General features: G+C 43.1%; 1 protein-coding gene across 3 annotated transcripts; it reads right to left on the bottom strand.

Annotated features, from left to right (window-relative positions):
• Window positions 1-243: 243 nt before the first annotated feature.
• Window positions 244-23,936, bottom strand: LOC121913594 (protein tweety homolog 3-like). Of its 3 annotated transcripts, none has more exons than XM_042436297.1 (15): window positions 23,374-23,936; window positions 21,898-22,100; window positions 15,856-16,052; window positions 12,217-12,328; window positions 11,902-12,122; window positions 11,315-11,410; window positions 11,108-11,180; window positions 10,894-10,969; window positions 10,007-10,062; window positions 9,726-9,818; window positions 9,421-9,513; window positions 9,059-9,195; window positions 7,077-7,250; window positions 5,162-5,237; window positions 244-3,434 (listed from the first exon to the last, which is right to left on the bottom strand). In XM_042436297.1, exons 2-15 carry the CDS (start codon window positions 22,021-22,023, stop codon window positions 3,300-3,302), a joined length of 1,665 nt encoding a protein of 554 aa, XP_042292231.1. In that variant the 5' UTR covers window positions 22,024-22,100; window positions 23,374-23,936; the 3' UTR covers window positions 244-3,299. The 3 variants fall into 3 exon arrangements, with proteins under 3 accessions (XP_042292231.1, XP_042292222.1, XP_042292241.1); XM_042436288.1 differs by having other exon boundaries at window positions 21,898-22,082; window positions 23,374-23,935; XM_042436307.1 differs by lacking the exon at window positions 7,077-7,250 and having other exon boundaries at window positions 21,898-22,082; window positions 23,374-23,935.

Genomic DNA, 23,936 nt, shown 5'->3' on the forward strand with positions numbered 1-23,936 from the left:
CTTTCAAAACTTCTTGTGTTCAGTTTTCCGAGCTAAGATGTTGCAGACCAGACAGATTCTGCTATTGTTTTATAATCTATCGAGTGACACAAAGTATTAGTATTAGTGTGTATTTCCTTGGACATTTGGATGCACTAAGCTCTGATAAGACGCTGCCAGTTACGTCACAGAGAAGATTAAGAGGAAACAGACACCCTTCTGTTCATTCATTTACACTATAAAAGAAGCCACAGTCTTGATCAGTACGTTAAAGTTACTTTAATTTCTTTTTTTAAAACATTTATTCCAGGCTGAATTATATCATTACCACAGTTTTGACATGTACATCATTAATATTTTAGTTAAACCATCAGAAAATAAAAACAGCCATAGAAAACATTGCTTTTCTGTCACATCTGGACAGAGTTGTATTTGAAATCCTGTTAAAATACCACACATACATACGAGTGTTACTCACTCTTAATCGTGAGCTCTTTTTCCCATCGAGTCATACCGCTACAGGTTGGTTAAATCCCAGAAAAAAGCATCACACAGGAATTCAAATACAGCTATACGTCAGGTGTGCAGACTACACTGGAATAGTTTTATTAAAACATTGCAAGACAGAGAGTCATTCACCATTAATAAGAGAGGAAAAACGCTGCTCTTGCCTTTATTCTCCTACAAAACAGCTAGCTATTATTTTTATCTTTAAAGTTTGATTTTTACAAGACAGAGAAAAAATTAAAAAAAAAACATATGAAGTCGTGATATGAAGAGTGTTGTAAGAGTTTAAAAACATTATGAAAGGCCATTAATCAGTGACTAGACCCACAGATCTTAACATCATTTGCATCATTGGTGCAAAAAAACACTTTAAAGTACAAGACCATAGGTAGCATTGTTACCATAACATGGGCATCTCTTTCTAATAAAATCACACATGTAAGATTGTCTCGCTAATACGAGAAGTGGTCATTGATTAATAAAATATTAAAATGCTGTACAGGAACGGTGTTTGAGAGGTGTTTGGATGTTAGGGCTCTGCTCGCTCGTCTAATGACTAGATCCCAAATTCCTCAGAAATGCAGTTACTACCTACTACATCACCCATAATGCAAATGGTTATCAGTGTGATGTCACAGCTGTGGGAGGGCGTGCAGTTACTACAGATCTATATGTGAATGTAAACAGGACAAAAGTAGGGTAAGATGGGTTCTATAAGCAACTGTGGTGTGTATTGAATGTGTGTGTGTGTCTGTACAGCATGTATGTATGTATGTGTGTGTGTGTGTGTGTGTGTGTGTGTGTGTGTGTATGAGGGCATGCGAGGCGTCTGCGTAGAAATGACTCAGGCTAGATAAGCTGGCCCTTACTTGCTGCCAGTCAGACACACCGATCACTGTACTTACACACAGTAACACTGAGAGATAGAGCGATAGCCAATCACGCTGCAGTGATGTCACACACACACACGGGTTCACGAATACAGTTTTTATACACTGTACACAGTCTTGGAGCAGGAGAAACAACCACTGGCAGTGTCCCAGGCAGTGTGTTTTTACTTCTCGTTCTTACAAAGTCACCTCAAAGAGAATTTGTGCTTGTGGGTTAAAAAAGAAAAAAAAAAAAAAAAAAAGGACCGGCTACCGGTTGGCTAAAAGGTCGATTCCAACGTCACCAGTTGACAAAATGAAAGGAAAAAAAACGTTAACAACAGTATAGAAGCAGAAACAAAATACTACAAGTTTGTCACAGTATCACATCCCGAATGTCAGCTTATGGTAAAACATAAAAAAAAACACCCACTGTCCTTTTATTCAGTAACACTTTTATGTAACATTTTTTATCAGGGACATGATATTTCAGGTTTCAGGACACAACTTCCTGTTTTTTTTTTTTGTTTTGTTGTTTTTTTTTTTTTACTGCTTTTTATATTCCTAATCACATCCCTGAATGAAAACAAAACATTAAAGTAAGAATAAAGTTTCCATCAATCCTCTAGTCCTGATCGTCTTCTAGACTGGCTTACATAGCACCTGGGAAACGTTTTGTCGTAATTTATTCCATTTCTGTCCATCGCTCGCCTTTTCAAGTGTTTTTCCCGTTCTCTTTATTATTTACAGCTGGAGGGAAAACATTCCATGAGTTTCTTTTTTTTTTTTCCCTTTTTTTGAGACATGTGGAGGCAGTAGGAGAAGAGGACAGAAATCAGGCATCCCTCATTATTCAGAGTTTTTTGGCACAGGTTGAGCCTCCTTATGTTCCTTGACTCTCGCTCCCGATTCCCGAAATTCAAAACAGTTATTCCAACGACAGGATTCCTGGCTCATATTAAAAATGCGTTAATCGACGCGCGTGTGCACATGAACGAACATGTAGAGGAGACGTGGACGCGCTTTTTTTTCGAGCTCACGATTCAAGTTATAAGTCTTAGTTAAGACGACGATGTTAAGCTAAAGAGAGAATGTGGATGTGGTGGCACAGTTTCTATCTAAACATGGCTTTCTGATTCACTGGCTTTATTATCTATACAGATGTGTGTTCGGTTAGACTATCCGCCTATTTGTGTGTGTGTGTGTGTGTGTTTGTGTGTGTACGTATGAGAGATACAGCAAAAGTTTCCATGATAAACACGCAGCACACCACATTACCAGTAATGATTCAACAGTCTATTTTTCATGAACTCAGAGTAAAGCACACGTTTACTATTTACAGCTCTGTACAGTGTGTGTGTGTGTGTATGCGTGTGTGTATGTGTGTGTGTGTGTGTGTGTGTGTATGCGTGTGTATTCTGAATGTTAAAGTGTCAGGGGGTTGAGTGGTGTGAGTGGGCGTAGCTGTAGCTGCCTCCACTGGACGGCGGTGTACGGATCCCAGTGGAGGAGGAGAGATTTAAAGAGTAGAAGAAGAAGAAACTGAAGTCCAAGCCAAGGCGCTTTAGTTGCTGTGCATTGTTGTGTGTGTGTTGGGCTGATCTGAGCAGCTCTGGGTGTGTGTCCACGAAGAAGAAGAGGAGGAAAAATAGTGACCAAGTGTGACGGCCTTCGGCTTTTTGAATTTTTTTTTTTTTGTGTGTTGAGACGGAGGAGTTGACTGTAAAAGTGCTGTCCTTTGTTGAGGTGCTTGGTTGATGAGTTCTGGCTTTCTGTTGTGTTTCTGGTGAACCGGTGTTGATGAAATTCAGCAGACCTTGACAAACTGGGGTCCTGTTGGTGCTTAAAGCTCTAGTGAGCACTGGATTTGGGTGTTGTTGTTGTTGTTGGCTGTGAGAACTGGATTCAGGCAGTACAGGGGCGGACTGGTGCGGTTCTGGTCTCTTAATGGACTGAGGACTGTGGTCGGGCAGTGGGGTGAGGCCGGCTAGCCGGGTCCAGCTGGTCGTTGGGAACTGAGCGTCGGTTCTGGTCCGGTCGGTTGGTGGCCAGGTACTTCGCTCTCATACTGGAGGTGTACTGAAGAGACGGAAGACAATGAGGAACGAAGGAAGGAGGAAGCGTGGAGAAAGAGTGGAGAGAGGCGGGGTGAAGAGACAAATATGTTGGGAAAGGAAACAAACGATGAGAAGCAGGAGTGAAAGACAGAAACAGGAAAAAGACAAGAAGAAAGAGGAAAAATATGTATTTACACTGAAGAAGTAGAGTAGGAAAAGTCTCAGTTAAATAATGTACATTAGATCAAGAAAAGTGAATGTTTGTGACAGATAGATAGATAGATAGATAGATAGATAGATAGATAGATAGATAGATAGATAGATAGACGTGTGAAGCAAACACAAACAGACAAAGTTACAGCAGAAACACTTGGACCAGTCATTTGGACAGCCGGGGGTTTGATTACAACAGTCATTATATAACAGTTGATTAGGTCTGGATGATGTTATTGTAAATTAGAAGATGTGGTTCTTTTTGTCAGTGGTTTGTAGTTAGTGCTCTAGTTCTGATGTACAGTAGTAGGTTAGCCTGGTATGAGTTAGTCGTCTCTTACGAGCAGCTAGCTAGTTATAGTTGGAGGCCTCTGGTTTTCCCCGTCGCTGCAGACGACAGGCGAGCGCTCTGGCACAGGAATGGCGGCCGGGGTCGGCAGCCCTGGCTACGAATGATGGATTGTTGCCGTTTTTTGCTGGTTGCTACGGTTAAGCAGTGGAGATAGGAAACGTGTGCTCCTGTGGGTGGCTGTTTAATGGTGAAGGGTGAGGGGGGGCACAGAAACAGAGGACACATACACCTCGACCAGAAGATGCACACATAGACACACTGTGGGAGTGGGGAGGAAGGGGGGAGGGGGGAGGGGGAGCAAGAACTTTAGAGGTTTGGGCTTTTCTCGTCAAAAAAATGATTGACTGCAGGGTACGGCCAGGTGACATGGAGCAAGGAATGCATTTTATAAGTTGTGCATAGGTGATAATGTTAGATTTGTTGATTTAATTTTGTCACTCCACAGTATTGTAGCCCCAAATGTATACAGTTGATACTGCATGGAACAACATCCACAACTACAGGCCCAGCAGCCGGAATAGTCAACCTGTTTGTGGCAAACACTATGTGCCACACAGTTAAAACAAGAGGTGCAATACAGACTGACAGAATTATGTCTTGTGTATTTGAAGAAAAAAGCTTGTTGAACTACAATCCTAAATATTAAAAAAAGAATCCAAGTGTTTAAGGTTCTCTCACAATGTCTCTCAAAAGCAAGAATCTGCTGTTATGTAGTTTGCAAGTTCTCCTCACACGGCACTAATAGCCACAGTGAAACCGACCAGACTTTTTTACATCAGAAATAGAGAACAACTCTGTGTCTAACGTGTATTAGACTGATCCAACAATCACATTTATCGAAAGAGTCAAGCCTCGTTTGATGCGAGTGCGAATCCTACCAACAACAGGCTTCTTTTAAAACTTCCCAGGCTGCCAAAATGACCTTCATAAAAGGCGATCCATGATCACGGTCTACGTTGAGCAGAGGACACTTGCAGTGGTGTAGGGATAGGGGACTACCTTCCAATAACCACACTAGCATGGTATAAACATAACATGAAGAGTCAATTTATTCACACCATCACTTTTAAAATAATAATGCCATCTCTGCAGGCTCTGTTCTTCAGTTTTGAATATTTCCCAGCAGCGCTATGGGTATTGGAAGATAGTGGAGGGAGAGTGTGTTCTAGAAAGTGTGCACTTACAGAGGGTGGAGGGGACTCCCTGCCAATCAGGGGGGTGTTCTCACACCGAGGGTTCTGAAAGTTTGCGTTCTGGCTCCTGCATTATAGAATAAGAGGTTACTGCATGTGGTCACCCTGCCGCTGGTGCTGAGACCACAGTTGTTGAGTTGATCTTTGGTCTGCTCATGATAACAACTTAATGACTCTGACAAATGGCCTCTAACAAATGGCCTCAGTGATAATTACAAACCAGGGACTTAAGCTTGGTACCATAAAGCCAGGAGTTAAAGACCTCTGCTAGTCCAACATAGTCAATGTTTTTTTCTTAACAACGCACAAGGGAAAAACATTTAGTCTTACAATGGGTCACTGACTCAGTGAAGTAGTATGTTTATCAGGGTGGAGACCCAGAGAAAACTGGCTTACAGCAAATATTTAAAAAGGTGTAGCAACATTTCAACTATTAAAGGATTCAAAAAGAAAACTTTAAAACATAAAATATTAACTCATTAAGCTTCAAATGCTCCCTAGAAGCACAATTCACTAGGAAGCCAAAAAAAGGATATTTCTTTTATCTCCTAAACCTTAGGTAGATATTAAAAACTGAAGAAACATTGTTCAACGTGGTATTAATAGAAAGAGACACTGATGTATAGAAGAACATTATAGTTCTGGCACGGAAAATAAGTACCTGAAACTACTCAAATGTATTTTACCCTTAAACAAAACACACATTCTTCAATATTCAGTATTCCATGGTCTGTTTCAGTTGAAAATAAATGTAAGATCTTTATAGTTAAAGGACTGGTAAGTGCTTTTACATGTTTTGGCCCATCAACTGTAAATGTATAGTTTACATTACTGCCAAAACATTTTCAAAAGCATTGGCCTATAGTAAGTGATTGAATAGATTTCGTGTACTTGGTTTCCATTAATTTAATGCAACCTGCAGAGATTTGACACCTGCTTGATGTTGGTAAGTCATGACAGTTGACATTTTGTCTCCATGTTTTGGTAAAGAAACCGTATTTTTACATGGTAATAAAATTGCAAGTGGAGATCGTTATGGAAACTCTTCCTTCTTAGTGCATTCAAGGAAGCTTCAACAATGAAATGATGACTTTTTGGACATAAAAAGTAAATATGACCAGATGTTCATTGTAGGGATTATGTATCTCAAGCTGGTGTCACGTCTCTACAGCTTGATTTTCATACAATTTTGGTATGGACCAATCTGTAAATCAGTTATTTAGGAGGTAATAAATCCCTCTAAAAGCCTATGGGATGCTTTGGAGTATAGTCATCAGCATTGTTAAGCATATGTGATATGTATGTCACTGGCCCAAAACATGCAAAACCCCAGACCTTTAATGGTTTAGAAAACTTGAAATGTTGCATGACTTTCACAATGACGGTGCTGTCTGTTTTCTTACTGCTGCAGCAAACAGCTCACCTCTAAAACAGTTGCAAGCAGTAGCAGACTGGAGATAAAACCTGTATTTCTCTTCTATATTTTCATTGTATTCAGAGCAAGCAATTGTGGAAAGCTGTAATATGTAGCAAGCAGTGTGAAATTATAAATTTGTGCTATGGCGAGTGCAAGCCTTGCTTCTCTTTTAATCAGGTTTTTTGATAACATTGTGGACTGATACAGGCAGGCTGGCTGACATAGCAGGCAGCTATTCTTCTATCAACATCAGAGGGAACGCTAGTGAAGGGTACTAACTCACTGAGAGACAAATATTGCTAACAGTGTCTCACAAAGGACATGCGAGCCAAACAACGAGCAGAAAACTAGTAATTCTTACTTGTTATATCACAGGCAGTGAGCATTTCTACGCTGCTAGTCTGAATCACAGGGGGCAAGCATCAGCTCCCTATGGCAGGCAGTGTATTGATCCTGCTAGCCTCTAGCTAGCGGTGGGTGCTAACTCACATGTATTCAGTGACGGGGGCATTGCTGACAGTGTGGGCTGTAGCGGGCAGGCTAGCTTCGCTACCGTAGCTGGAGCCACAGCTGTAGAGACTGGGCATGTGAACGCGGTACAGGTTATCGTGCACACCACCCCGTGAGGCACCCGACTCGTCCTCTCCGTCTTCCTCATCCGTCCTTCAATTGGTCAGGGTGAGGGCAGGGCACGAGAGGGCATGATGGGTAGGAGGGGAGAAAGGTAGAGGGGAGGGAGATCCGAGAGAGACAACAGAGTGTAAACAAGTGGTTGAAGAGGAGGTTAGGAGAGGGGAAGGTGAACTTGTACTACGTGGAGTCCCTTGATACAAAAGACTGTGTAAGGCCATGCCTCCAGCACCAAAGCAGCTGAACAAGAAAAAAAAAGGAACATGTGCAGCATTCATCTACAGAACAGGTCCCCTACCAGTACAGCAGGGTCTCTAATGTTACTGCATGACTACAGTTCACCAGCAAAGTGGACCCATTTTGGTTGCTGTGTGCAATTACATGAAATGAATCATATGAAGATACTCTAAAAGTCCTCTTAATAGGTAGAAACATGCAGTCATTTTCTTCATGCAACCTTCCTCTGTTGACATAAAAGATTTGCTCCTGATAATAACTATCAATTTCAAACTGTCCAAATTTCAAGAATCTATGTTCTTTGATGTATTCATGCATTACTGAGTGCTCCATGAAAAGTTAAAGCAAAAAACGTCAGGAAAAAAGGAGATAATATGGCTGGTTTGGGAAAACCATTTTCAGACATAAAATGGTCAAAAAATGTAAAACGGCCAGCAACGTAACAGAATGAGGCATCAAATAAGATATGTGCTGATTTGGAAGCTGGATCTCTGGCTACAGAAATGAACTGGCTGATCAGCCACTAAATACATTTTTTTTTTCCTTCTTTGTTCTTGATGTAAAGCAGCAGTCCATTTATAACCCAGTCACATCAGGCCGGTACTGTGAAGTAAAAGGGGGGAGCTGTATTGTATGAATATTTTTTGCAGGTTAACAGAGACAAAAGGCACAAAAGAAGTTATTGCCCTGACTGGCCACAAGATGGAAGTGTTTCACTCATTCAACAAGAATAGAGCTAAGCTGTGCAGCCCATCAAACAGACTCAGCTGCAGCAGTCAGCCTAAAGAGCAACCAACCCCGAGAGCAGTTATTTTGGTAAATTCAGGGACATTATGGATTATTGTTTAATACCTGGCATTGTGTAGCATTGCTGGTAATTTACACCCACCAACAAGCATATAACACCACTTACTTATAATGGCACAGGCATGTTTTCATAATTCACAACCACTGTGATAACCATCATTGCATGTGTAGTCTTAACGTCTATGAACAGATTTTTACCACAGGTATTATTTGGTTGTTTGAACGTGCGGGTTTATCTGACCATAAGGTCATTCAATTTCTTCAATATTCACCATCATTCGCTGAAGCCCAAAGCATTTCCAAATCAGGACAGGGAGAGAGGAGGAAGGGAAGAAACAGAAGGAGGAAGTGGGGCACAGAAAAAAAAACAAAAAAAACGTGGTGATACACAATCTAACAAAACACTGGTGCTCCAAGTCCACAGCGGAAGAAAAGAAAATGAGAGATACGTACAAACATAGAAACAAACAGTCAGCCAGACTGGCAGTGCTAACGGCAAACAATAAAATAAACAAAACTTGCAGAGAAAAAGTAAATGGATGCCAAGACAGGCAGGAGGACGTACCGTACCATACAACAGCTCGGGAGGCAAATACACTTAAAGAATGACATGCATGGATACCGAGTAGATTCTTTATGGGTCGTTCTCCGGTTTTCAAGTCATCAGTTAGACTATTAAGAAGTTAGAGCTAGTACCATGTTAGCTGTTAGTGTTAAGATTAACTACGTAGATGAATTTAGGAAAATGTAAAAAAGCTTGTGCGTGGCTTGTGAGAGACTGTGTGTGCGCGTGTTACCTCTTGCCAGGCCAGGTATGTGGCACGCTGCATACAATTGAGGAGAACATGAGAGCAGTGACAAAGGAGAAGAGCACCAGGTAGATGAGACCCTCCACGCCGTCGTAACACAGTCCCGTCAACGCCTGAACGTAGTCCTACAGAGAGAGAGAGAGAGAGAGAGAGATACAGAGAGGAGAGGAGAGGATGGCTCAGCATTTTTAATGAGGGAGAAGGAGTAGGTGTCATTTTTAATGAGGTAACTGAACCATCTTGGACACAGTATTTTTTTTAGATTTCTTAAAACATGGATGGAATCTTTAAGAAAACCCGTGATTTGAGGACTTCTCTCTCTTTTTAACACAACACACATAGTGACTCACCATGTGTAGGCTGCGACAGTCGACCAGAGCAGTCAGCTGATGAAGACCAACCTCGGTGGAATTCAGCACGGACTGGATTTGCTCGAGACTTCCCTGCACACACAGAGCGAAGGTTACACACGCACGCACGCTCGATATAGATATCCACCCTCACGTACATCTACGCGCTCCGGATAAACACATGTGTGCTGGGCCCTTTTGTAACTGCCACTTTCATCACCCTCCCACTAACGTGAATCCACTCATCTGTGAAAATAAGGACCTTCGGATCATTACATGCACACACAACACACACACACACATACCTTGGTGTTGGCATAATCACGTGTTGCTGATCTCAGTAGCTCTGCCACATCATCCTGCATCTCCACCAATGCTTTGTGACTCCCTGACAGCCTCTACAAAACATACAGATAAACACCGGAGACAACAAACATGCAAAAAACACAAACAAACACACAAATATATCTTCTGGTTATTCAATTCGGTTCAAAATGAGCTGAAATGAGGGAAGTGCAGTATAGAAAAGCGATGACGTCGGTCAAATTACAAGAGAAAAGAAAAACACTGATGAGGGTGAAGTTACCTGCTGGAAGGGGTTAATTTGGCCAGAGTTGCACCTCAGGTAATACTGCAGGATATCTGGGAATATACCAATAAACACATTTTAATAGAATAATTACACACACATTAATGAAAGAAACACTGTGGGTATAAAGACTTTCTGAGCCCTGTACGTCTCTATGGAGGGAGCATTATTCCGGCACAATTGTGTGTGCGCGTGTGTGTGTTTTTATGTGTGTATTAGTGAGGCAACATCTGTGCTCTACAGCAGACAGATAGAGCGGAAACAACTGACAGACAACAGAACTCATTAGATGAGTGCAAATAGGGAAGAGAGTGAGGGGAGAGGAAGAAAGGGAGCAATTGAGAGGTAAAGAGGGATATAAAAGGATGAAGAGAGAGAACAAATCAGATAATGATCCTAAGTGTGTTCTGAATATTTCTCTCTCTCTCTATTTTTTTTTTTTTTTTTTTTTTACATTTGGGACAGGCGAGAGGGAAAAGCGAGCGGGGAGTAGAAGGCTGCTGATGCACTGCAGTCAGCAGAGGGAGAGTAAGAGCTTTTAGATACCAGAGTGTCAATCAAACCCAATCCCTTTGGATACACGCTCACACACACACACAAGCACACACACGCACGCTCTTGTTTCTTAAAATAGAAGCGACATGTCAGGGTGAGATTCGACAGTCGGCGTGGAAACGGGGAGTCTTTTCTTGATGTTTCTGCTGATTTGTCAACCTAGAGTACAGTATCTGCCTATGAGTAGCCCATTGACCAATCATCTCCTGTTCTTTCCTCCTTCCGTTTTCCACGATAATTAACACTACTGATGATAAAATGTATGTCGAAAATGGTCAGTTGGATGGCTGCTCCCAGTTCACCGGTCCTGCGTTTTCTTGTCTGCATACCTTGGTTGATGACAGCGTTTTCCTTGGTTACCCTGGTGATGTAGGTATCCGGGGAAACGCAGAAGTCGCTCGCCGACTGTAAGAGGGTAAGCACACATGACACATCAGGCTACAGTAACATCCTCGCTGAACGCACTTGCTCGAGCGGTGGGAAGAGATTACATCACTGTGGAGCCCAGAGAGCTCCGCGATGTTGCCATGGTTACACACTTACAGCAGCGACAGCCAGTTCCAGGCCGAGAGACCCCCAGCTGATTATCAGAGTCAGAACCCCCATCAGACACACTCTGAAGGACAAACAAACACACATCTTTTTAAAGTCGAGACTCAGCTTACCGACGTGACAATCATAACACAGTTTAGAGAGGATTTGACTCATCCAATAGCAACACCTTTTGAGGTATGAAGTAAGGCTACGTACCCAATCAGAGTGCCTCTAGAGTTGCGTATCAGGCCGAAGAGAACCAGGAGACAAATCAGGACATCAAACAGCAGCAGGCCAAGGTACCCCAACCACCTGTACAGATTTACCACAGTGTTTCAGGGGATATTCATATTTCAACACACTACACAGAAGGAAATTATATCCTTCACATAAAAGATGATGATAGTCTTTGGGGACTGAGCTAATTAATCCTTAAGCATACACCATGGAGGAAGGCATTTCACTCCGAGGTCACAATCAGATCACTCACTTATTCTTTTTAAACGGTTTTGGACTCGCAGGATTATAAAGCAAATGTAGCAATTAGTTTATTCACTGGGCTTTCTACTGCTTTAAGTTAAATGTACTTGCTGTTACCACAGTAACCACAGGCATCACCACACCACCCAGGACTGAAATCTTAAGGATTACAACTTGAAGCATTATTGCCATGGTTGGTTAACGACTTTATGAGCGGACCAGCATGGTTGGTTTTAATGGTTTTAACATAGCACCTCTTACAGGAATATTTACTCAGACTGTGTTACTGTATGACACTCATACCGTTACATGTTAGTACTGACCTGTAAAAGTCAAAGGCCTCCGTCTTGCGGGCCAAGTCCTCCAGGGAAATGTCAGTATTGGACCAGAAGGGAACGTCCACCATCAGCTTCACCAGCTCGTCCAGCTGTCCCTGCAGCTTTTGGACGATGGACACGTAGTCTGTCTGCTCCTTGTAGGCTGTCTCCAACTGGACCAGGCTCTCCTCCACTGTCTGGTTTAAGGCTAGGGCACTGTCTGACACCTGTACATTCACAGGAAAGAGAAATTAGCCGGGAAAACTACCACAGTCTCATTTTTATTTATGTTTTGTGTGATGGATACAGCAGGTAACTCACCAGTTTCTCCACCCCGGACACGGTGCGGTTGGCGTGACGGAGCGAGTACGCCAAACGATTGGCTCCGTCGCTCGACTCCCCGTTTCCGTAGAATCCTACAGCGATGCCGGCGCTGTAGGGGGAAGAAAGCAGAGAGTGCAAAGTATTAACACACAATCACTAAGTCAACCATCGGATGGCATGACAATAATCAACACGGATGAGTGAGCCGTTCTCTTTTTTGCTCACAGTCATACATGTACAGAATTATCGAGTGCAGTTCCTCTGTTAACCAGCAACAGGCGGCGCTGAGCTCTTCGTTCTTTGCTATGGTGTCACCCTCAGGCAAGCACAGGACTACCAAGAATGATTCAAACACACACACACGCGCACACACACACACACACACACACACACACAATAATTGGGTCACCAGACCGCACATAATGTGATCCTTCTGCAGCTCTGCACCCACATTCACACATGACACATGCTACAATATCTGAGGTTCCTGGCCCCAACACCCTTCCAAACCCCTTGAACTCTTTAACCGTGTGCGCACCACGAACCCCCTTCGCCCACACGACCCCAGCATCTCCGCTACCGAAGAAATTGTCTTTACACACGTCACGTCTAACCCTCTTTCCCCTACAAACCCCTCCCCGCTTTGCTCTTATTTTCTTCCTCACCTTGTAAAGCTCTCGTAGCCCCCCTCTCTTCCCTTTGCGTACTGTATGTGCGCATGTGTGTATGACTGTACTCTTTGTATTGATGATGTCTCAGTCTGCACGCTCACACCAGACAGATTGTAGAGGGAAATTTACGGCCATTGTTAAGGCAATTCATTCTAGCCCATTAGATCTTGAGTACCCCCGTGAGTTTACACACACAAGCCATTGTGTAGGTGTGTGTGTGTGTGTGTGTGTTTCAAAGCTTTACGATGGACTTTATGTGTACATGTGACATAAACCTGGAAATACAGAGGGAAACAGGCTTTACAAGACTAACAGAATAAAGATGAATACAGGCGTCGTAGGGACATAAATGAACTTTGGATGTAACATTTTCCATTTCCTCACCCATTCCTGCCTCCCACCTTCCTTTTCCATCCTTCATGTCATATCAGTTTTAACAGTTAATGATCTCCTTCCACTCCTGTTTACTCATCCTCTTCTCCTCTCTTTGCATCTGTTCTCTCTCCCACTCCTTTCTCTCTCTCTCTCTCCGGTTCCCATCATCCCTCCTCTTCTCTGTCCTCTCTCCATGAGTTTTATCTTGCTGGTTTAATACCTGCTGCTCATACCAGGGGATTTCATGACATTATCAACCAACAGCTTAGGATATGAGACATAAAGGGAAGGGGGAGGGGCTGCGGTAAGGCAAAAAAATCAAAAGTCAAAAGACAGCAAACATTGCCTTTTAAAAAAACTTCCCCATCCAAAAACACACGTATACGTTACTCAGATGTCATCTTACCTCAAAGATACCACAACCTGTTCTGAATGTTGCTAACTCAGAGTGATAGAGCGCCGTTTCACTTCATTTTCAGCTGAAATGGACTGACATCATAATGCTAAAAATGCTTTGCTGTAACTAAACGAGCAGACTAAAATGCTCTCAGCTGGAGCTTGTTAGACAAGGCAGTGAAAGCTGTACCGAGTCAAAATTGGGTTCATGATGAGTTCAAGTCTTAACCAAACCGATTCACCTAAATCCAGAAGAAATGCATCCAACTAGTGACACAGCCAAATGACATGTCATTCTTTATAATCATAGTGATACTTGAATACATTAAATAATAAACTGGTCTTCCATGTAAACAAGTGACTAAATACAGACACATAATCCCACAACTGACCACAAACTTAAGTGAGAAAATATTATCATGAGCTGCAACTAATGATTACTTTTGGTATTGATTTAACTCACAAATACTCTTTTGATTAACTGATGACTAATTCAGTCTATGAAAAAGAAAAAAACAGTAAAAAAAAATACCCTTACAAGTTCCCAGAATCCATGCTGATGTCTTCAAATTATATGTATTATCCGACCAACAATCTAAAACATAGTAATATTCAGTTTACAATGATATAAAGATATAAAAATCATCACATTAGTGAGACTAGAACCAGTAAACGTTTGGCATTTTTTTCTTGGTAACAGGTGTCCAACGACCTCATACGAGCAACAGCTTGATCCATCTAAAACCACTGCACCTGCACACGAATGGAAGGAAATCAAGATGTAGTTGGTATGCCAAAAATAAAATATGATGTCATCTTAAATTGTGAACAGAGAATCACATGAGCACGTTCACTCACGCACGCACGCACACACACACACTCGGATCCATATCAAATATTCAATAAGAAATATTATAGCTAATCATAAAATATTAAAACCTGCAAAAAAACACTCTTCAGCACTGAGTCACGCGAACACACACACACACACACACATACACACACACACAGACACAGCTCCCCCTGACTGTATAATTCATTTCTCGTCTCTGCATCAAATCTGCTTCTGTCTCCATGGCAACCTTTCTAGGCCAGGGAGACGGCCGAACAGAGAGAAATAATAAATAACAGAGGGGGGGGGGGGCTAACAGTGATGAAGAAAAGAGGAAGAGAGAGAGAATAAGTCAAGAGAAGGGGAAGTAGAAAAGTGATGAGAGAGTGAAAGATAGAGGAGTAGGTTGTGTGTGTCTATGAGCAGGCGGGTTATTTGTGTGCCAAGAAGAGCAGAGTCCGGTGTCAAAAAACACACTCTACCCCGCTGCTCGGTCACAAAAGGTGAAAGACCTCGGAGTGTACACACGGCCTTCAGAGTCAGATCAACACAGCGGAGTGTAACCACCTGGCTGGCTTCCCGTTACACCACACGGCCTTTCATGCTTAAACAAGATTGAAGATTGAGCGGTGCGACGTAGGTAGATTTATAGTCATAATGTACAAACAGTGCGTCCGCTGTCGAGTGAAAACGTTTGCAGGAAGTAAATAAAAAGGCCATGTTTTCAGCTTGATGGATGTACATTTCAACGTTATTAAACAGCTTTTAAAGGGTTTCGAGACCTCCCTCCCTGCTTCTGTTTATTCAACCCATCTTCTCTCCAAACTAACAACTCAGAGCACATGTCAGCAAGACTAACGCTATTAAAATGTTCAGGAGCGAAAATAAACATAAATCAGAGTGTGTTTTCCATCGTGTGTGTGTTTACATCATGGTATTTAATTGCTGTTTACCACATGTGATGACATTCATAGGAGGTCTTAATGAATAATTTTGTCTGTTTTGATCCGTGTAAACCTCATAGTTTTTTATCAGATTTTTTTTGGGGGCTTTTTGGTGCAGTGGAAGCATGTAAGTAAAAAACGTTCCTGCTTGTTTTTCATATTTTCCACTAAGGTAATGTAGTGCCCTCCAGCCAATCACCAGAGAAAATGCCGCTAAAATCTACAGAGGAATTTCTTTAATGAGAGAGAATGAAAACACCTTTACTCGCTCAAGCGTTCTTGAATATATAAAACAAATCTTACACCTTATGGCAGTTGTTGCGAGGGTAGAAAGGAGAGTTTAAACACCTTTAAACAGACATCGCTTTGTTATAACGGTGTACGGAGGCGTTACTCTTACGGGGGGACGACCTCTCACCTGCAGACGAGCGTAGCGATGATGACACACCAGGCGGTGCAGCAGCAGTCGGCGCTAGGCTGCTGGGAGTGCGTATGGGAGTGCGAGGAATCGTCACTCTTGCGTCGTCGGCAGCAGAGCCAGAACGAGTAGAAGAGAAGGAACAGGAGGTCGAGACCCAAACACAGCAGAGCCACGGCCCCGAGCAGCAAGATAGACTATGGAGAAGAGGGAGAAAAACAAACAATTAGTGGCGATAGGAATCTTATGATTGTACAATACAGTGTGTTGTTATACTATTCCTGTTGAACTTTAGGCTTGAGAGTCGTCCTTATCGCAGGGAAGAGGACGATTTAGGAAGTGGGTTAAGGATACAGGAAGCGAATTAGCTGATACAGGCAGAAATCAGACACACGGACAGACCACATGATTTAGTTTTTTTCCTGTGTACACAGATTGATTGACTGTGTTCACCTCTCAAGACATTTGAGGCCAAAAACAAGAGAGCGTCTGTTAAACGGTCATTTGATGGATACCATGAAAAACACATTTGCACACCATCAAACAGGCGCACACCTCCATGGAGTGAGCGGAAGCCGTGCTGTTGGGGAGCTGTGTGTGCGCTAGAGACCCACCACACAGATCACATACCCTCTAAAAGCTTTGAAGTGTAAAAGAAGGAAGGGATGGTGGGGGGGGGGGGGGGACAGACAGAAGGAGAAGTGGAGGGTGGTTGAGGAGGGGGGGAAGGGAGTAAATTTGGAACAACAAAAAAAAAAAAAAAACAGGCTGAAGAGACAGAAGAGAAGATGATGTGAAAGAAGACGACTGAACTCGACACTAAAAAAGGGAGAAACGGGTAAAGACGGAGATGAGAGCTGTTACAGCAATTTGACTGGAACTGATGAAATCTTTTTTTATCGCACGCAGACCCACACGCTGCAAATGTTAGTTTTTCTTTCCCATCTGGGGTCGTCTGGGAAAGTCATTGAGCTGCAGGACCGCTCGGAGAGACAACGACGCGTTTCTGGAAAACTCAAAACTCTCAATCTGCTAGAACACTTAAGACAAAAGGAATTCTGCTTGGTCAGAAGAAGTTAGCGAGACTAAAAAACGGTGTAAATATGGGGAATCCTCCACGGATGATAGCGAAATATGACTCCACCTCCGAGATTCTCACAGACTTCCTGGCTTCCAGGCTTTATAAACTGCTGGTCTTTATACTGACCTAAATTTTTTCCTCAGTGCCAGACAGCAATTACTGATCCTGCGGCAATTTATGCACCTCCACAGTAAATAAGCACATGTACTGTAGAGTATGTGTGTGTATGTGCCAAAATCTACATCATATCTGAAAACCTTTCTTCAATCATTAAACAATAGAAAGCAAAATATTCTAAGGCAGCAACCTGTGGGTTTTTAGGGCTTAGATCTGTGTGAGAAGTATAATTCGGGATTGTTAACACCAAATCTGATCTACCCCTGATTTGGCACACTTTACTGAGAAATTCCTGAACTTCAGAAAACATCACGGAAATAACTGTTCACACTAAGCAGTCACACTAGAGCCCGCTGATAGCTTGTCTTTGAAGGTACAAATCTCTTTTCACATTGCTAAACAATGCAGCCTAATAAGGTCACCGTTTCGACGTAAAGTATGACGATCCAGAACGGCGAAATGCGCTGTGTCAAATCTGGAGGGCTTAAGTTAATCTAGGCGGGCTAGTGGGTCACTAGACCACAGCAGCGGCAGCAGCAGCAGATAGGTTACAATATGATGTATAATAGGATGTGACCTGCAGTGGTGTAATGTGACATCTGAAGGGAGAGAGGACTCAAACACAACCCTGCTGAGACATCGATGTGCTTCAGTTGTTTGAGCCTAAAGCGAGGAGATATCAAACTTAAATGAAACGTGAGTCCGTCCCTTTACAACGTCGTTACCCATCGGTAAGAAACCGTGTGTGCATTTATGTGTCAATACTGTGCTCCTGTGATTACCACATTACTTTCTCACGGGAGAGCGGTTGGTAAGCCAGGGCTGAGCCAGAGGAAATCACTTGATTGCTTTTCTCCAACAGGTTAAAGAAAGACAAGTGGAGGATGGGAGGAGAGGATCCTGATGGGAGAGGAGGGGGAGATAAGCTCCGCAGATTCCTAGTCTGTAGCATTATCCCGTTATTATCTATGGGCTTAGCGCTAGAGACGTTGTGCTATGTTAAAGGCATACTGTGCGCCGCTAATGCATTGTTTGATCTCTTGTGCCTGTAAAAATCGACGTCATGGCTTAATACCGTATAGAATAAAATGCAATCAGGCTTTTGCGGAGTAAGAATGAAAACCTCACGCTACATCGATGGTTGATGGATGTTTTCATGGCGTCCTGTATAAATCATGTTACGGGAATGACGGTAGATGTAGAGGAGAAGAAGAGAGGGGAGAGGAAAAGACATTGGGAGAGAAAGTGTATTATTTCCATTATGAAATAAACTGCAGAGCTCGATCAATAAGTCTTTTTTTTTTGCTGGTTCAAGGTTCTCAAATGTGAGGATTTGTATTTTCAGCTTTGTTTTTTGTCATATACAGTATAATAAACTGAATCTTTGGGTTTTGTACTACTGATAAAACAAACTATTTGAACTGTAAAATTGGCCTTCAGGAAATTACAATGAGCATTTTTCATTTTCCGTTCCAGGACTCTCTGGTGTCTGGTGTATGAGCTTCATGTTAAACCTATAATCTGATCTGAGGACCGGGTCTCTGCAGCCACCTCGCTCTCCTCCAACTGTGTATGATGATGGTCACAAGATTAACTGTCGGGCTGACAAACCATCAGAGCTGATTAAGCGTGGATCAATTAGCTACTAATAAGCATGATGAGCTTGGGTGTGCGTGTGTGTGTGTGCGTGTGTGTGCGCATTTAGGCTACACCAGGTCAGCTTGCAGGCTGGAGGAGGGGCAAAACCTTAAACGCCCAGGCACAGTGATCTACTTTCAAGCTGTCCGTTGAAGTGTGTGTACGTGCGCGTTCGTGAGTGTGTGTGTGTGCGTGTGTGTGTGTGTGTGTGAGCTGACAGGATCAATCTCTTCCACCTCAGTGAGTTGTCCTTGCACTCTCTCTCTGCCTGTGTATTAGTCTGTGGTCAGGCCTTGCCTACTACTATCCTCTCAACTTGAGGCGCTGACTGACCTCCAGTTCATTCTGTTAATATTCACCTGTGCTACGGGGTCAAAGTGCAACCAAAACACTTTTCTTTTCATTTTTCTCTGATGACCTGGGTCACTGGGTGACACGTTTTGATCTTGAAACACACAAAAGATTCAAGAGTAGCTCCTTTTGTCTTTGATCCACTCTGATCCTTTAAAAAAACCTATGAGATAATGCCTTCCACTGTGCAAACTGTAGCATACTATAAAAAAATACCAATTACTGACTTACTTTCCACAGCTGGGAATGTGTGTGTGTGTGTGTGTGCGTGTGTGTTATTACAGGTCACATGATTCATCTGTAATGTTCTGCAGCTGTTTAACTGCGGCTGGTAGCTGACTCTGCATTTCTACCATAATACAAACAGAAGAACGTGCACACACACACACACGCACGCAGATAGGCCCACATGCTATTCAATGCCTTGCAGAACCTCAAGACAAGAGCTCCTATTTCAGCTCTTCAGGAAAAATAAATAAATACAACCGTTTTCTTGCTGAAAGCCACAAAGTCAGTATCCCCAATAAAGTCATCAGAGGCCAACTGTGACTGAATACTCAACAGTTTTTATACAGTGTGTTTGGTTAAGAGAAAAACTTCTGCACTGCAAAGACAGTGAGTGAGTGAGTGAGTGAGTGAGTGAGTGAGTGAGCGAGTGAGCGAGTGAGAGACACATTGTGTGAGATGAAAGTTTTGAGCGGCTCAAGAGCTGAATACGAATGAACCTTTGCCAAATCACATCAGAAAGAAAAACACTACACAGAAGAATCTCTCTCCATTGTGCAAAGTGTGTGGTGGTGTGGTGACAGACTCAGTTGCACTGAAGGACACTGTGTAAGACCTTGTTTGTGTGTGTGTGTGTGTGTGTGTGTGCCTGTGCGCGTGTGTGTGCGTGTGTTTTGCATCTCTCAGCTGGATGAGTGGATGCATGAAAGCCTTTGAGACAGATATACTGAGCCAATCTAAAGACGGGCTTCAGTGAAAGAGTGAAAGAAAGAAAGAGAGCATTCTTTCACAACAGACTACAGCCCTCCCCTTCCCACTCTCTCTCTCCCCCCTGTTCCCTCCCTCCCCCCTCCCTCCCTCCCTCCCACCCCAATCCAATTCAACCTCCTTCTTCTTGTTATTCTCACCCTCTATCCCTCCCTCGCCCTCCCCCCGTCTAGCCAGAATTAATGATTTCACCCTGAATAGAACCCCTATATTCACTCACACACACACACACAATAACACACACAACCCCTAAGGGAGGTCCGTGACCTCACCTCAACAAACAACACCAAGTGCTAAATACGCACTGACACAGAAAGTGAACATACTGTATGTGACATATATAGATACAGCACAAATTATATGCGCAACTACTGTACGTGCAAATGATGCACAAACAAACATATGATCATAGCGCAGAATGCTCAATGACATAGAAACAGCCCCGTCTGCTAAAATATGTCAGGATGTAATTAGTCTAAAAAGGGGTCCTTAAAATTCCAGTGGTCACACACATTGACACACACACCCACAAAGGCCCTTAGTTAAACACTGAATAGCTTGCAGGAAGTGACTATTTGGCAGTTTAGAAGCACCTCCCATGGCTCATCGAGCCTTCTCTCTCTCCTCTCGCCTCCAATCAGTCTCTTTTTATCTTTCTCACTCCTCCTCCTCCTCCCCCCCCTTCTCTCTCCCTACTTCTCTCTCCGGTTCTCATCTCTCTCCCTTGTTCATGGCTGTGGGTGCCTTCCCACGCTCAGCTCTTGAACTTGCACGCCCTCCCTCCTCTCCCAGTGCATGTCAGCAAGCTGCATTGAGGTGGTGACTGCAGTGCGTGAAATGCAGGATTCTAAACGATGTGTCTTGGCTTTGGACTACCAAAGGCTGCGTTTTCTGCTGCAGAGAGAGTGACCTGGAAGTCACCTTGTTTGAGGATTCAAATGAAATGCAGCAAAAAAATCTGGTCCGAAGCCCCTCTTTGAAACAGAGACGCTCTGCATGGCGACGTTTTATCAAAGAATGACTGCAAATCGTTTTATGCATTTAACTAATTCTAATGAATGTTTTTGCTTCTGGGATATTTTTTCAAGAAACCAAATATTTGTTTATCCAATAAAATGTCCAAAAACTGTGAAAATTCTCATCTCAAGTCATAGTGATGTCATCAAATTGCTTGTTTGAGGTTGGAACCAGAAAATGTTTAATAGCTGATTGTTTTCTGCTGATTAGCCAATCCACTGATTCTGAAACTTTTGGTCCAGTCACCCTTGATAGTCAAACAATGCCTACTCATGGCTCCTCTTAATAACTGCATGTGTTATTGAGCTTTGGTTCCCTCCTCAGACTGTGTTATGTTAACCGTTTTTAGCATCCTGAAGAAGTGAAACACAAGACACAAGGAAAAAAAGCAAAAGCTTGAGAAAGGTCAGAATAAAAAACAAAATAATGAAGCAGAAATGGTTTTTCCTTTCTTGGTATTCATCATGCAACCCCTCAGATTTATATTGCAACCTTTGGGGGTCCCAACACCCAGGTTTGAAACCACTCAATTCATTGATGGATCGACTAATTGCTTCTGCTACATTTATCCATAACAGTGATGGAGCATGTAGGGGGTTTAGTGTCTTGATCAAGGACATATCTCTCTCTCACACCCACGCGTACACACACACGGCATTGATCGACGCAGGGAGGGATCCCACAACTCTGTGGTTGGAGGACAGCCTCAGTCACCACATGTCCACTCTGCTGTGAAATTACAGTGTGGGCATGTGGCAGGAGGTGGGATGATAAGGTGATGCTGCATGAAGAGGGGGATGATGAATTCTGAGTAGGAGGCAATTATTCCCCTGTACTTGTCTTACCTTCTGGTACTCAGAGTCCTCCGGCCTGAAGTCACTGCTCACTAGCTGGAATTCCAAATTGAAATGAGGCAACCGGTGGAGCAGATTCACCCACCACGGTGGAGAGTAGTTTACTACGGCCGCCATCCTGAGCAGGTACCTGCCGGCAGTCACTTCACTCTCTAACCCGATTCCTCACACGGACACTGCGGAGAAAGTCACGACTGTTGTGGGTTAACAGGGCACAGAGAGGACTTTTCAAGCACAATTCACTCCCGCTTGGCATGTCTGTTGCAGAGCTGGAAAACAGCTGTTCACGTCATTTCACCAATCATATTTGGCATAAGATAAAAGTACACCATGGCACAATCCCTGCTGCTAAAACCCCTCAAACCTGCCTCCATCAACTGGAGTAATTACTGATGACTGACATTATTATAAGGCAGGATATATGTGCCAATCAACGTCAGCATACCAGTATACTGCATACACTCGCTTACCATTAGTTACAAGTACAAAGTCTCACTGTTTACCAAAGCATATCTCCTCTAAATTTCCCCCAGTAATTTGCAATTTTCTTAATTTGCAAAGATTAAGTATCCTTTCATCACCATGGACATCTTTGCAAATGCCAGTTCAGTCTTTCTTTACCTATGAATGATGACACACCTGTACAAGCTGCTGTTTATGCGTTTAAAAAGACTGCAGTATGTGACGTTATTTCATCAGTTTTCTTTGAAAATTCTGTAAAAAACCAAAAGCTCTTCATAATGAGCTGCACACATAAAGTGTATGACTGAATATTTTGCCATTCACTGGGTTTTATTTTACAGTTACTGCCGTGTAATTTGTCATATTTACCATGATAATTGTGAACATATTAGTGTCATGAAACGCCTCACTTGACATTCCCACGCTTATCACCAATAAACCATTCACAGCAACATGAAGCTTACAGGGAAGGCGCATTGGTCATAAAATGGAGTTTAAATACCCCCATTATAAACACATTAAAATATATGAGGTCATACTGTATTTAGACACACTGTACTTGAATTATGGCTGACAATAGCATGGCTGACAGCTACCTCGCATCACCCAATTTACGCCCTCAATGAGAAAAAAAAAAAAAAACAGGCTTCGCGGGGATATATGTGTTGTGGACGGTGAAATGGCCGTTATATCAACTTCTCTATCATATTGGATTTACTGTATCAACACATGTAGGTCAACTCGGTCGATGGTGAACTCACATATTCAAGCCGCAACTCTTGTTTATTCGTTAAACGTTGGGTCAATAAATTGTTAGCGAAACCCGGATTAGCTAGCTTTATCCTGCTTTGTCCGTTAAAACTACCGCAGTCTCACACAGTCGTCAAGGCAACGAGGAGGAGAAACGGCCAGAATTCGCTCCGGGGCTTCGTGTCTGTCTGTGTACATCGAAGCCTCGGTGCTCCGTGTTGGGAGATAAGAAGGCTTGTTAATGACCTAACTTACCTAGTGAAGCCAAAGCGGGTGCAGTCTCTCGTTCAGTGTCGTTTTGGGAGTCCGGGCCGGCGTATATTTCATCTATTGTCTTCCCAGATCCGGTGGCGGATTTGAACACCACAGCCGTGCGCTGCTGCATCAACGCGGCCGCTCCGAGCTAGCTGCAACGGCTGCAGTCTCAACCACATTGAAAATAACGGTAAATAACGGTCACCGACCTCACATTTCACCGAGACGCCTTCGAGTTCCAACTACCCTCCGCGAGAGCGACAATGCAGCGGCAGACGAAGGGTTAAAATTTGTTGACCCGCAATCCAGTATCTCTCTCTTTTTTTGTTACAGTTTGACGATGCCGTCGTTGTCTTTCTCCTATACCATCACGGTTTGTGCTCGCTGTCCTCACGGTGACCGTCGGTTCAGTGCATTTAGCGCTGCGGCTCTTCAATTGGATGATATTGTTGGAGCGTGAAGCAAACGCGGTGTTTAAAAAGCCCTGGAGGACGGGGCTTTGCGGCAGCTCTAGCTCTGCAAACGACTCTGTGTTGTGTGTGTGTGTATGTGTATGTGTGTGT

Source organism: Thunnus maccoyii, chromosome 2, assembly GCF_910596095.1.
Source record: "Thunnus maccoyii chromosome 2, fThuMac1.1, whole genome shotgun sequence".
NCBI lineage: Eukaryota > Metazoa > Chordata > Actinopteri > Scombriformes > Scombridae > Thunnus > Thunnus maccoyii.

Coding starts and splice junctions, on each gene's coding strand:
- LOC121913594 (XM_042436297.1), bottom strand. CDS start 22,023: ATGGCGGCCGTAGTAAACTACTCTCCACCGTGGTGGGTGAATCTGCTC. Junction 12,123..12,216: donor TGTCCGGGGTGGAGAAACTG/GTGAGTTACCTG, acceptor GTGAATGTACAG/GTGTCAGACAGTGCCCTAGC. Junction 5,238..7,076: donor GCCCCCGTCACTGAATACAT/GTGAGTTAGCAC, acceptor TCTATAATGCAG/GAGCCAGAACGCAAACTTTC.